The sequence below is a fragment of the Zootoca vivipara genome, chromosome 13, assembly GCF_963506605.1.
Source record: "Zootoca vivipara chromosome 13, rZooViv1.1, whole genome shotgun sequence".
Classification (NCBI taxonomy): Eukaryota; Metazoa; Chordata; class Lepidosauria; order Squamata; family Lacertidae; genus Zootoca; species Zootoca vivipara.
In genome coordinates, this window is record NC_083288.1 from 51,055,668 (window position 1) to 51,067,573 (window position 11,906).

An 11,906-nucleotide genomic window follows, 5' to 3' on the forward strand; every position below is an offset into this window, starting at 1 on the left:
CCTTGAACCTAACCCTTCCAAGATCAGTGTTAAATTTACTGGAAAAATTAGATTAGGAATTAGATTTAGGATTAGAAATTAATGGGGGTCCTTGTCACAATAGCGGCTCGATGAGGGGTCCTCGAGAAAATTTTGTTGGGAACCCCTGCTCTAGCTGATGGCTTTGTGGAAATGTGGTTCTCTGATGTTCTCTGTTGAAAATTCAAATTGTTTGGCATCTTCTGCATAGTTTACAACTATGGCCGAAAACGTCCTTCCCGTATTTTCTGCTCTGCCCAGAACGGGGTGCGGGAGGGCATGTTCAGTGGAATCTGCAAAATCTGTTTTGAAAAAATGAATGAAACGAGAAATGTGTCAAGTGCCTTACCTGGCTTTTTCGTGCAACAGGTGTTTGGTCTGGACAGTCTTCTGGGCACGAGTGAGCTGTGGCCCCTCTTGCTGGGTATCTCGGTGGTCCCTTCCATCCTCCAGCTCCTGATGTTCCCCTTCTGTCCCGAGAGCCCTCGATACCTCTACATCATCCGCAACAAGGAGTCCAAGGCCAAAGAAAGTGAGATCTCCCCCTCCCCCTCTCCTATCCCTCTGCCTTTCCCCCATTCATAGAATCGTAGAATTGTGTAGTTGAATCCCCGCAAAGCTCTCTAGCCCAACCCCCGGCAATGCAGGAGTTACAGCGAATTCACGTGACTACAACATCATTTTATTTTGTTTTTAAATAGATTTAAAAACTGGGGGGAAATACACCACAGTTGATGTCAGATACATTTTTATCAAAACAAATAGTTGACCTAAATTAAAACACAGACCAGAAAGAGAAAAGGGGGGAGGAAAGATGAAGGGAAAAGAAAAGCAAGAAAAAGAAAAAAAAGAAAACTTCTGATTCTTCGTTTATCGGCGATATGCAGAAAATTATCCCACACATCCACTCCGGCACCCAACAAACCCACTTTCTATAAACCTGATCTTCAATCGCAGATATCATGCCCATTTTCTTTTTCACGTAAAAAGCCTATAAGAAGTTTCCAATCATTAGTAAATGTTGGCAATGGTATTTCTCTGGTTAAACCCGTCAACTTCGCCATCTCGGCTAGGTCCAATAATTTTAAACCAGCCATTCCTCCGTGGTAGGTAACGATGAATCTTTCCATCTTTGTGTATATAAAAGCCTCGCGGCTTGTAATCATATATCGAAATAAAGTTACATAGTTGTTGTTTTTCCTAATTGTCTAGCCGTAAGTCCCTTTTCCGGTTTCTGCCGACAAACTCTGCAATATCCTTTACAAGGAGAGGCAACACACAGTGCTCGAAATACAGTCGCGCCATTGATTCGCATCACGCCATTACTCAATATTGGCAGTTTTACGTTCAATCCCTCGAACGGAATCTGCCTTTCTTCGCGTCCTGCCGCCCCCTGAGCCTTCTAACTCTCCCACTTCCTGCTCAACCTCCCCCCGAGACGCACAGTAACGCTGCCGCTTCTTTCCCCCTCCAGGTCTCAAGCGGCTGACGGGCCAGGCGGACGTGACCGCGGCTCTGACGGAGATGAAGGAGGAGAAGCGGCGCATGGATTTGGAACGCAAAGTCTCCATCGCGCAGCTCTTCCGCTGCCGCATCTACCGCCAGCCCCTGTTGATTGCAGTGGTCTTGCAGCTCTCGCAGCAGCTCTCCGGTGTCAACGCGGTGAGTTTGCTGCAGGGGGATGGCATACCTGCCAAGTTGCTGTCAGAGAAATAAGGGACCGGGCCGGAAATAGCAGACCGGAAGTAGCGCTGCCGCCGTTTTGGAACTGGGCGGAGCATGCTCAGAAGTGACTTTTGATGCTGCTTTGCCCAGTTCCAAAATGGCCGCCGCCCCAGAAGTCGCACTGCAGCCATTTTGGAACTGGGCAGAGCAGCATCAAAGTCGCTTCTGAGCATGCTCCGCCCAGTTCCAAAATGGCCGTCGCGCCAGAATAAACCGGGGGGGGACAAAAAAATCCGTTTTTTTCAGCTAGGAACAGCTGGGAAAACGGGGATTTCCCGGGGAAAACAGGAGACTTGGCAGCTGTGGGAAGGAGGGAGGAAGAATAATAGAACTGTAGAGTTCGGAAGGACCCCGAGGTGTCATCTCATCCAACCCCTTGCAATTCTGGAATCTCAGCCGAAGAATCCCTGCTCAAAATCCTCCAACCAAGGAGAGCCCGCCACCTTCCAAGGGGAGTCCGTTCCACCACTGAATGGCTCTTACCGTGAGAGGGACGTGGGTGGCGCTGGAGCCTCTTGGGCTTGCCGATCAGAAGGTCGGCAGTTCTAATCCCCGTGACAGGGTGAGCTCCCGTTGCTCGGTCCCAGCTCCTGCCAACCTAGCAGTTCGAAAGCACACCAGCGCAAGTAGATATATAGGTACCACTGTGGCGGGAAGGTAAACAGCCTACCATGCACTCTGGTTTCCATCACTGTATTTTTGTTGCGCCAGAAGCGGTTTAGTCCTGCTGGCCACATGACCCAGAAAGCTGCCTGTGGACAAACGCCGGCTCCCTCGGCCTGAAAGCGAGACGAGCGCCGCAACCCCAGAGTCGCCTTTGACTGGACTTAACCATCCAGGGGTCCTTTACCTTTTTTACCGTGAGAAAGTTCTTCCTGAGGTTTAGTCAGGATCTCCTTTCTCGCGATTTGAAGCCGCCGGTTCAGATCCTACCTTCAGGAGCAGGAGAAAACAAGTTGGCTTTGCTCCCCTTTCTCGGGGAGGGAGATGTTTGCTCGCCTCCGGTCTGCAGGGACCTCCCCTGTTCTCCTAGAATTCTCAGGGATTATAGACAGAGGCTCTGAGATGACACCCGCAAGCTCCTTTGCCACCCTTGGGTGCAGCGCATCAGGCCCTGGAGATTTAATGCCGCTATTCCTTTAGCATCTCTTTCCCTGTCTTGGGCCGTAGCTCCCTCCCTGCTCCCTCCCTCTATTCCAGACTGCTTTCATTTTGGGGTGAAAAAAGAGGCAACGTAGGTGTTGAGCAGTTAAGAAGGTGTTGAACAGGAGCAGGAGAGGAAGTGGGATTTTTTTGGTGGGGGGTGTTAGATGGCTCTGAAGGCATAGCTGCCAAGTCTCCCGTTTCCCCCGGGAAAACCCCTTTTTTACTTACCTTTTCCCGGTGGTCCCCCGTATCACTTCGTCTCCCGTTTTTCTCCGTTATTTTCTCCTGCCGGCGGCCATTTTTTTTCTTTCCGATTTGCCCTTCTATGGGCACCAAAAATGGCCGCCGCCAGCTTCAAAAGTCGCATCTACGCATGTCCGGAAGTGCATAGACGTAACTTCCGGTGTTGGCGGCAGCCATTTTTGGTGCCCATAGATGGGCGGGGCGACACCGGAAGTTGTGTCGACGCACTTCCGGTCATGCGTAGAAGCTACTTTTGAAGCCGCCGGCGGCCATTTTGGGTGCCCATAGAAGGGCAAAGCGACACCAGAAGTTACATTGATGCAACTTCCGGTGTCAAATGGCTGCCGGTCCCGGATTCTGCAGTCCGGAACTTGGAAGGTAAGCTCTGAAGGGGGCAGAGCTGGTCCACTCATGAGGCAAGATGTCTTGGGCCAGCCCTGCTAGGGGACACCGTTCTTTGATCGCTCTTTCTGTCCTCTTAGATATTCTATTACTCAACTGACATCTTCAAAAAGGCCGGCTTGGACAAACCCATCTTCGCCACCATCGGAGCTGGCGCCGTGAACACAGTGTTCACCGTCGTTTCGGTAAGAACCTCCCGTCGCTGTATCCATGCCCAGCAAATCTTTATAAGCATTTAATAAAAAAGTAATAATAGCAGTAACAGTGCATTGAGAACTTAAGAATTCCCCTGCATCAGGCCAGTCGCCCACCTTAGCCCAGCATCCTGTTCTCACAGGGGCCAGCCAAATGCCTGTGGGAAACCCGCAAGCAGGATTTGAACTCGAGAGCACTCGTGTGGTTCCCAGCAACTGGTATTCAGAAGCATTGTGCCATAGCCAGTGTGGCTCACAGTCTTTGATAGCTCCCTCCTGGATGAATTCATCCGTTCCTCTTTCAAAGCCATCCAAGTTGGTGGCTGTGACTGCCTCTTGTGGGAGGGAGTTCCACAGTTTAACTAGGTTCTGCATAATATCTGCCCTCCTTGTTAAGAAGGGTTAGGGTCCTCAGTTCTGTTCCCTTCCCCCACCCCAGTGAGGACAGTTACAGGAGGTTAAATCAGGGGTCAGCAAACTTTTTCAGCAGGGGGCCGGTCCACTGTCCCTCAGACCTTCTGGGGGGCCGGACTATATTTTGGGGAAATAATAATAATGAACGAATTCCTATGCTCCACAAATACCCCCCAGAGATGCATTTTAAATCAAAGCACACATTCTACTAGTGTAGAAACACCAGGCAGGCCCCACAAATAACCCAGAGATGCATCTCTATATATAAAAATGTAGGCATTGCGCACGCGGAGGTCACAGCCTTTCTCCGTAACTGCTGAACAGTAATGTAACAAATTTGGCCACAACATTCCATGCCCACCAGTGAGGGATCTGGCATAATTACCCCCCCAAAAAACCACACCTTTCACACCTAAAATAATGATTAAACACAAAAAAGTGGCGCCAAAATTAGACGCCACCACCAGAAGCTCTGAAGACTCCAGCAGCATCCAATAGAAAGGCAGATCGCACGCTGCAGCTTCCAAAGCTGCGCCGCCAGATGACATCGCAAAATTCCGCAGCAACCAACTGAAAACAGTCCTTTTGCAGCAACAAGGCCCAGCTTTTTCAATAGGCTGCAGCATTGCCAAGCAGGGAAAAACAAACAGAATACTGTATGGGGCTTTCACAACGGGGGGGGGGGGGTCACAGGGATGAGGCACAACAAAGGGGGGACACACATAGCCAGGGGGGGGGAGGAAGAACCCTGAGTCAGCCAAAGCAGTGGGGAGTGGGTTGGGACAGGGAAAACTGAGTAGGCCGCAGCATTGCCCAGCAGGGAAAAATGAGTAGGCCTCACCATTGCCCAGTAGGCCACAGGCAACCTTCTTCATCTTTTCTTCTCTGCCCCAGGTGTTCCTGGTAGAGCGAGCCGGCAGGCGGACCTTGCATATGCTGGGATTGGCGGGGATGGCTGTGTGTGCCATCCTTATGACAGTGGCCCAGGGCTTGACGGTGAGTAACTGGGCGGAGGATGTAGCCCTTCCTTGGCCTAGGACAGCCTTCACCTGGCTACTTTGGACTACAACTCCCATCAGCCATAGCCAGCATCGTGCTGGCTCTGGACGATGGGATTTGTAGTCCAAGACAGCTGGAGAGCACCAGGGTGCCCTAGGCCTGTCCAATGCTGATTTGACTAATCTTCTGTTGGGGCTATTTCATCTGTGGGTCATCATTTCAGCTCTCACATACAGGGCTGGATTCAGGTTGGGTGAGGCCCTAAGCTACTGAAGGTAACGGGCCCCTTTCTATGTCCAGCTGTCCTTTGTCAACAACAAATGGTCACTGTTTTTTTGGGTTGAATAGACGCTATATGGTCATTTATGGACCTCATAGGTATCGAAACCCATTTGCGCACAACAAAATATGCATTTTATCAAAGTAATTGTTACAACCAGTCCATGGAGAATGTAGGCACCCTATATATATAGAAATGAGCAAACCCGTGAAATTTTAGGGAGCAGGCTAGCAGGTGGGGCCGATGACTTACATCCTGGGAGCCTACACAACGCAAAACCCTGTTGCTGCAGGTAGGTTTTATTTTATTTGTTTTTTATCTTATATTTTGGAAATGTACATCCAGGTTTTTTTTTCTTTTGGTTTTTTTTGGGGGGCCCCAAGAGAGTGGGGCCCTAAGCTAGAGCTTGTTTAGCTTAGCTTATACAGTGGAACCTCGGTTTATGAACACCTCAGTTTACGAATTTTCGGTTTACGAACGCCACGGACCCATCTGGAACGGATTAATCCACTTTCCATTACTTTCAATGGGAAAGTTCGCTTCAGTTTATGAACGCTTCAGTTTTTGAACGCACTTCCGGAACCAATTGTGTTCATAAATCTGGCACTGATCGCCTATGCCTTGGACATAAAAGCAAGATACTTGGGCGGAGAGGATATCCCTAGCTTTTGCCATTGATTTCATCTTCCTTGTGTGTTTCCTAGTTTTAAAGTAGAATATGTTACATATGCATACGACACATTTGGTTGCGAGAGGGTTGACGCAGCGCCTCCCGTTTCTCTTCACGCACCGCAGGACCGCGTGCCGGCAATGAGCTACCTCAGCATGGTGGCCACTTTCGGCTTCGTGGCTTTCTTTGAGATCGGCCCGGGTCCCATTCCCTGGTTCATCGTGGCGGAGCTCTTCAGCCAGGGTCCCCGCCCGGCTGCAATGGCCGTGGCCGGCTTTGCCAACTGGACTTGCAACTTCATCATTGGGATGAGCTTCCCCTCGATCGAGGTGAGTTTCAGCTGCTAGCCTGGCTCAGAATCACAGAACCGTAGAGTTTTTTGTGGGGGGTGCCCCAGGGGTCATCTAGTCCAACCCCCCGTGTTTGTGAGCGGGATTGCACGTTGCCCGGTGCCTGAAAGCAGAGCTGGGCATCAAATGGAAAGGAATGTGACACCCAGAATTCAGGGGGGGTCTTCATTTCCCCCACCAAGGATTCTCCATTGAGGACCACATAGCTCAGGCATCGGCCCCTCCAGCTGTTTTGGGACTACAATTCCCATCATCCCTGACCACTGGTCCTGTTAGCTAGGGATGATGGGAGTTGTAGTCCCAAAACATCTGGAGGGCCGAGTTTGGGGGTACATGACATATAGCTCAATGGGAAAGCGCTTTCTTTCTTTGTTGACGGTCTAGGGGGAATTCTTGACTGGACTGTTGCAATGCGCTGCATGTGGGGGCTCGTCCTTGAAGGCGACTAGGAGACTTCCGTGGGTCCAAAACACCTTTAAATTTGTACACTGCCCTTCGCTTGAAGATTCACGGCATAAAAATACAAAGTTCGATTCAGATCACATCATACCTGCCAAGTTCCTCTCTGAAAAATAAGGGACCGGACCGAAAGTAGCATACCGGAAGTAGCGCGGTGGCCATTTTGGAACTGGGTGGAGCATGCTCAGAAGTGACTTTTGATGCTGCTGTGCCCAGTTCCAAAATGGCTGCCGCACCAGAAGTCGCGCTGCAGCCATTTTGGAACTGGGCAGAGCAGCATCAAAAGTCGCTTCTGAGCATGCTCCGCCCCAGTTCCAAAATGGCCGCCGCGCCAGAATAAACCGGGAAAAAACAAAAAAATCCGTTTTTTTGCCTAGGGACAGCTGGAAAAACGGGGGTTTCCCAGGGAAAACGGGAGACTAGGCAGCTATGGATCACATGTAGCCTCTGTTTTAAAACAGCTACGCTGGTTGCCAGTTCAATTCCGGCCCCAATCCAAGGGGCTTTTGTTGGTGTTTAAACCTCCCAAATATCTGAAAGACTGCCTCCTTCCCTGCAGATTGGCAGAGGGGACACTCTGGGTTGTTATAAGAAAAACTGCTCTCTTTCCCTTATGGGGTATTCTGGAGCCCGTATAGAGTCCTTAAGTGGGTTCCCTATCGGTAGGCGAAAATAACAGAGGCCAACCAGATTATAATGAGAAGCAAAGCGGCTAGTAAGCCTGATCTTTATTAAACTGTTGCAACAGGGTCCCCACTCTCCACACACAGGAGGGAGAAGGAACCCAGAACAATGGTGCGCAAGCCCTTATATAGGCTCTTGAAATTGCCGTCCCTGTAGCTGAAAACATCATACATACATCACAGAAGGAGACAGTCTTCAGCAGAAATCCTGCCTGCCAGGATACCTGATAATGGTCACTGATTGCATTACCTGGGCAGCCTGGCTATTCTTTTGTGATGGTTCATACTTTACTTCCTGAATCCAGGTCACAGGCTCAGCCTATTCATACACAGATACACCCTTAAGACAGGATTTTGCAAGCGAAAAGACCATGGGAAGGCTTTCCCCCATTTTCCTCCCTTCCTGCAGAGGAATATTTGAGGTCATTGGGAGAGTCAAAATGGCTCCAGGATTGCTCTCCTGTACTATTTCAGACACATGGTTTATATACTTACAGGTGAAACTCGGAAAATTAGAATATCTTCAAAAAGTGCATTTATTTCAGTAACGCAACTTAAAAGGTGAAACCAATATATGAGATAGACGCATGACATGCAAAGCAAGATATGCCAAGCCTTTATTTGTTGTAATTGTAATTATTTGTCATTGGTGGGTCGATTATAAATAGAATGTAATTAATGAAATGTAATAGCGATGTTTATTTTTGTATTATTGTAACTATTTGTTTTATTACTGTGGAATTTCTAAAAGAAAGCATTTGTAAAAATTAAAAGAAAAATAATAAATAATAAGTTGCATTACTGAAATAAATGCACTTTTCAACTATATTGTAATTTTCCGAGTTTCATCTCGGTGAAGAGAGCCAGTGTGGTGTAGTGGTTAAGAGCGGTAGACTTGTAATCTGGGGAACCGGGTTTGGGTCTCTGCTCCTCCACATGCAGCTGCTGGGTGACCTTGGGCTAGTCACACTTCCTTGAAGTCTCTCAGCCCCACCTACCTCACAGGGTGTCTGTTGTGGGGGAGGAAGGGAAAGGAGATTGTTAGCCGCTTTGAGACTCGTTCGGGTAGTGATAAAGCGGGATATCAAATCCAAACTCTTCTTCTTCACCTGTATGTATGTGTTTGCCTTGTACATTTATGAACGTTTAATTTATATTTGAGACCTTAGAATTCTTAATACAGGGTGGTTTCCCCGTACTCGGAGGCTCAGGGGGTGACGCGTCCCAGAACAGGGCCTTCTCTGTGGCGGCCCCTAAGCTGTGGCACTTTGAGGTCCTGCACCATGCGAGATCTGGCAGGGCTACAGTTGCTCACGCTCTCCTCTCCCTCCTCCTTGCAGGGAGCTCTCCACTCGTACGTCTTCCTCATCTTCGCAGCCCTTCTCTTCGTATTCTTGATCTTCACGTACATCAAGGTGCCCGAGACGCGAGGGCGAACCTTTGACCAGATTGCCGCTACATTCCGACGGACGCCGTCTTTGCTAGAACGAGAGATCAAGCCATACACGGAACTGGACGAACTGAGCCCAGACGCCCATGAATGAGAGGAAGCCTTGGGGTGGGTGGGGGTTTTGGGCAGGTGGAGAACCCTAGCGCCCCAAAGACATGGCAGATGTGGACTGTGGTGTTCAGGGTGGCTGGCAAGAGCTCCCAGGATCTGCCTAGCACTTTAATTTCTTTGTTTCTTTGTTTTCATTAGGTCAGTTTTTTAGAAAGGAAGGAAAAGCATTAATAAAAAGCAGGTTGATGGATTGGGGTCGGGAGTGAGGGACGCAAGGCCCCTCGCTCCGCTTCCTTTGTTTCGGAGGACAAGAAGCTTGTGGTGTTGAGCCAGGAGCCACGAGTTCCGATTCTGTAAATAAAAGGATCATGGGGAATTTGCACAGAGAGCAGATGCCCTCGGAGGCCGGCGTGCTATCGAGACCCAGGAAATGCAGTCTCCCCAAAAGCAAAGTTCAAAGGCAGAGGCTGAATCTGAAAAGGGGACAGTGGACGGTGGGGTGGAAGTAATTCCGAGGACAGCGACTAAATTAATCTGCTCTCCGATATTCGGGTTATTTATATGTTGACTCCATTTTCACATCGAGCCAGGGCTCAGCCCTGACTTACAAAAGCAGTTGTTGCAGCTGAGAAAAGAGTGCCGCAGAGCGTGTGCTGAGTTCTTTTCCGCTCACACCCTAAGGAGCCACACTCAGGCCTGTCCCATCACCCACTTTGAGGGTGTGGGGAGGGGTCAGAGCTTTTAGGTCCGAGGGCTGACCCATCTCCTCCTAGAAATTAAGAACTGGAGGGTGGGAGTGAATAATGGATTCAAACTACAAGAAAGAAGATTCCACCTGAACATTAGGAAGAACTTCCTGACAGTAAGAGCTGTTCGGCAGTGGAATTTGCTGCCAAGGAGTGTGGTGGAGTCTCCTTCTTTGCGCCTCTTGGAGGTCTTTAAGCGGAGGCTTGATGGCCATCTGTCAGGAATGCTTTGATGGTGTTTCCTGCTTGGCAGGGGGTTGGACTGGATGGCCCTTGTGGTCTCTTCCAACTCTATGATTCTATGATTCTAAAAACATCCTTGGATGTTCATGGTGAGGCATTATGGTCAGTAGTGACGTTGCTGGGGTCTCAAACCCCCCCAAAACCCCACTTTTGCCTGCGCCGTGGTTGCCTAGCAATAGCAGCAATGGCTGCCCTGGCCGTGCTTAGCAACCACCGTGTGTATTCCCTAAACACTCCTCTGTTGAGGACTCTGTGGCAGGCTGAAGTAGGGCAGGGGGGTCAGAATACAGCTCAGAACGGGAAGTAGGGGTGCAGACTGAGGCCCCGTTCCCTCCATGCACTTTAATCAGTGTTTGGTTATGGGAACTGTAGTTTGCTAATGGTGCCGAGTCATTGGAAGTCCATTCCCAGAGTGGTTTAACAATTCCTCTTCATGGAGGACTCCGGGAACTGTAGTTCCGGGACAGGGACTTTTTTGGGGGGGGCGTCTCCTAATGATGCTCAGCATCTGTTACAAACTACAGCTCCCAGGATTCTTTGGGGGCAGCCATGACTGTTTAAATTGTTATCACTTGTGTTTTCAACATAGTGGGTGCAGAGAGGAGGGTGTCACCCGTTCTCCAGCTTTGAATGTCAAGGCCATCTCGACAGATGCGCCCAACAGCTTATTCTCCCGTTCTGGAACTCCCTCCCGCGAGGAATATTATTTATACCACCAGCAAGGCCACTTGCGGAGGACGTCACAGCAATTGCTTCCCCCCCCAGAACACCCCGGGAATTAACTTTTCTAGCGGTATTGAGTTTTCTTTGGCAGACCTGCCTGGGTCTCATGGTTCCTTTGGTTAGCGTGTCGGCGCAGAGGCGCAAAGAAATGCAACCGCCACACGCCATGAATAAACCAAGAGGTCTCACTGTGAGCAGAATCTAAAGTTACACGGGTGGACTTCCTCTTGTGCAACGGGATTTCACCTCCCTCCATCTACTCCAGAGGGTCCTGCAAACCTTCCAGAGCAGATTATGAGGAAGCAGGGAGAAGATGGTGACATCCCATCATGGAAGCCTGTTGCTCTCTCTCGAGAGCGCATGGACAGCGCATAGAACCCTGTGGTTTATAGGGCTCTATGGATGCTCCATAGCAGTTCAAAAAAGGCCACCTTGTGTGAAGAAGGGAATCTGTGGCAAGGATTTCCCCTTCCTTTATTTCAATGTGGCTTGCTTGCAAGTTAAGGGTCGTATATTTTTTTAAAAACACTCAATTGTAGGTGATTGAGTCCGGGTGTGTGGTTCATCCTCTACTATTGTCATCTGATAAATGTTATCAGTTTGATTCCAAATGTATAGCTTGGTTTTCTGGAAGGTAAAAAGGTAAAGGTAAAGGGACCCCTGACCATTAGGTCCAGTCGTGACCGACTCTGGGGTTGCGGCGCTCATCTCGTGTTATTGGCCGAGGGAGCCGGCGTACAGCTTCCAGGTCATGTGGCCAGCAGGCCCGTCCTAGCCATAGAGGCTAGTGGCGCGGAGAACTACAGCGCCGGGCGCTGGAAGGGCGCCAAGTGAGCGCAGGGTTCCGGCGATCTGGCCAGGACTGCGCTCCACGAGCTGAGAGGCTGCACCGCCTCTCTCTCCTTCTCCGAGGACTCCGCGCTGCGCCTCCTTCTCGTTTCCCCAGCACTGGGTTCAGCTCAGTCGAGCTTCGCCACCAGCGCGCGCACAGCGCCCAAGCAGCTCTTGCTGGTCCCACAGTGCGCGCGCTGGTGGCGAAGCTTGATTGAGCGGAACCCAGCGCTGGGGAAACGAGGAGGCGCAGTGCGGAGTCTTTGGAGGTGGCCGCCC

General features: G+C 50.1%; 1 protein-coding gene across 2 annotated transcripts in view; it reads left to right on the plus strand.

Moving 5' to 3' along the window:
- The window catches only part of SLC2A4 (solute carrier family 2 member 4), a 45,239-nt gene extending 33,925 nt beyond the window's left edge, over positions 1–11,314 (plus strand). For both annotated transcript variants that reach the window (XM_035135432.2, XM_060281919.1), the window contains exons 6-11: positions 388–550; positions 1,493–1,680; positions 3,615–3,719; positions 5,037–5,138; positions 6,217–6,420; positions 8,924–11,314. In XM_035135432.2, the coding sequence (XP_034991323.2) occupies positions 388–550; positions 1,493–1,680; positions 3,615–3,719; positions 5,037–5,138; positions 6,217–6,420; positions 8,924–9,127 (966 nt within the window). In that variant the 3' untranslated portion in view covers positions 9,128–11,314. The remainder of the gene's footprint in view (positions 1–387; positions 551–1,492; positions 1,681–3,614; positions 3,720–5,036; positions 5,139–6,216; positions 6,421–8,923) is intronic.
- The last annotated feature ends 592 nt before the right edge of the window (positions 11,315–11,906 follow it).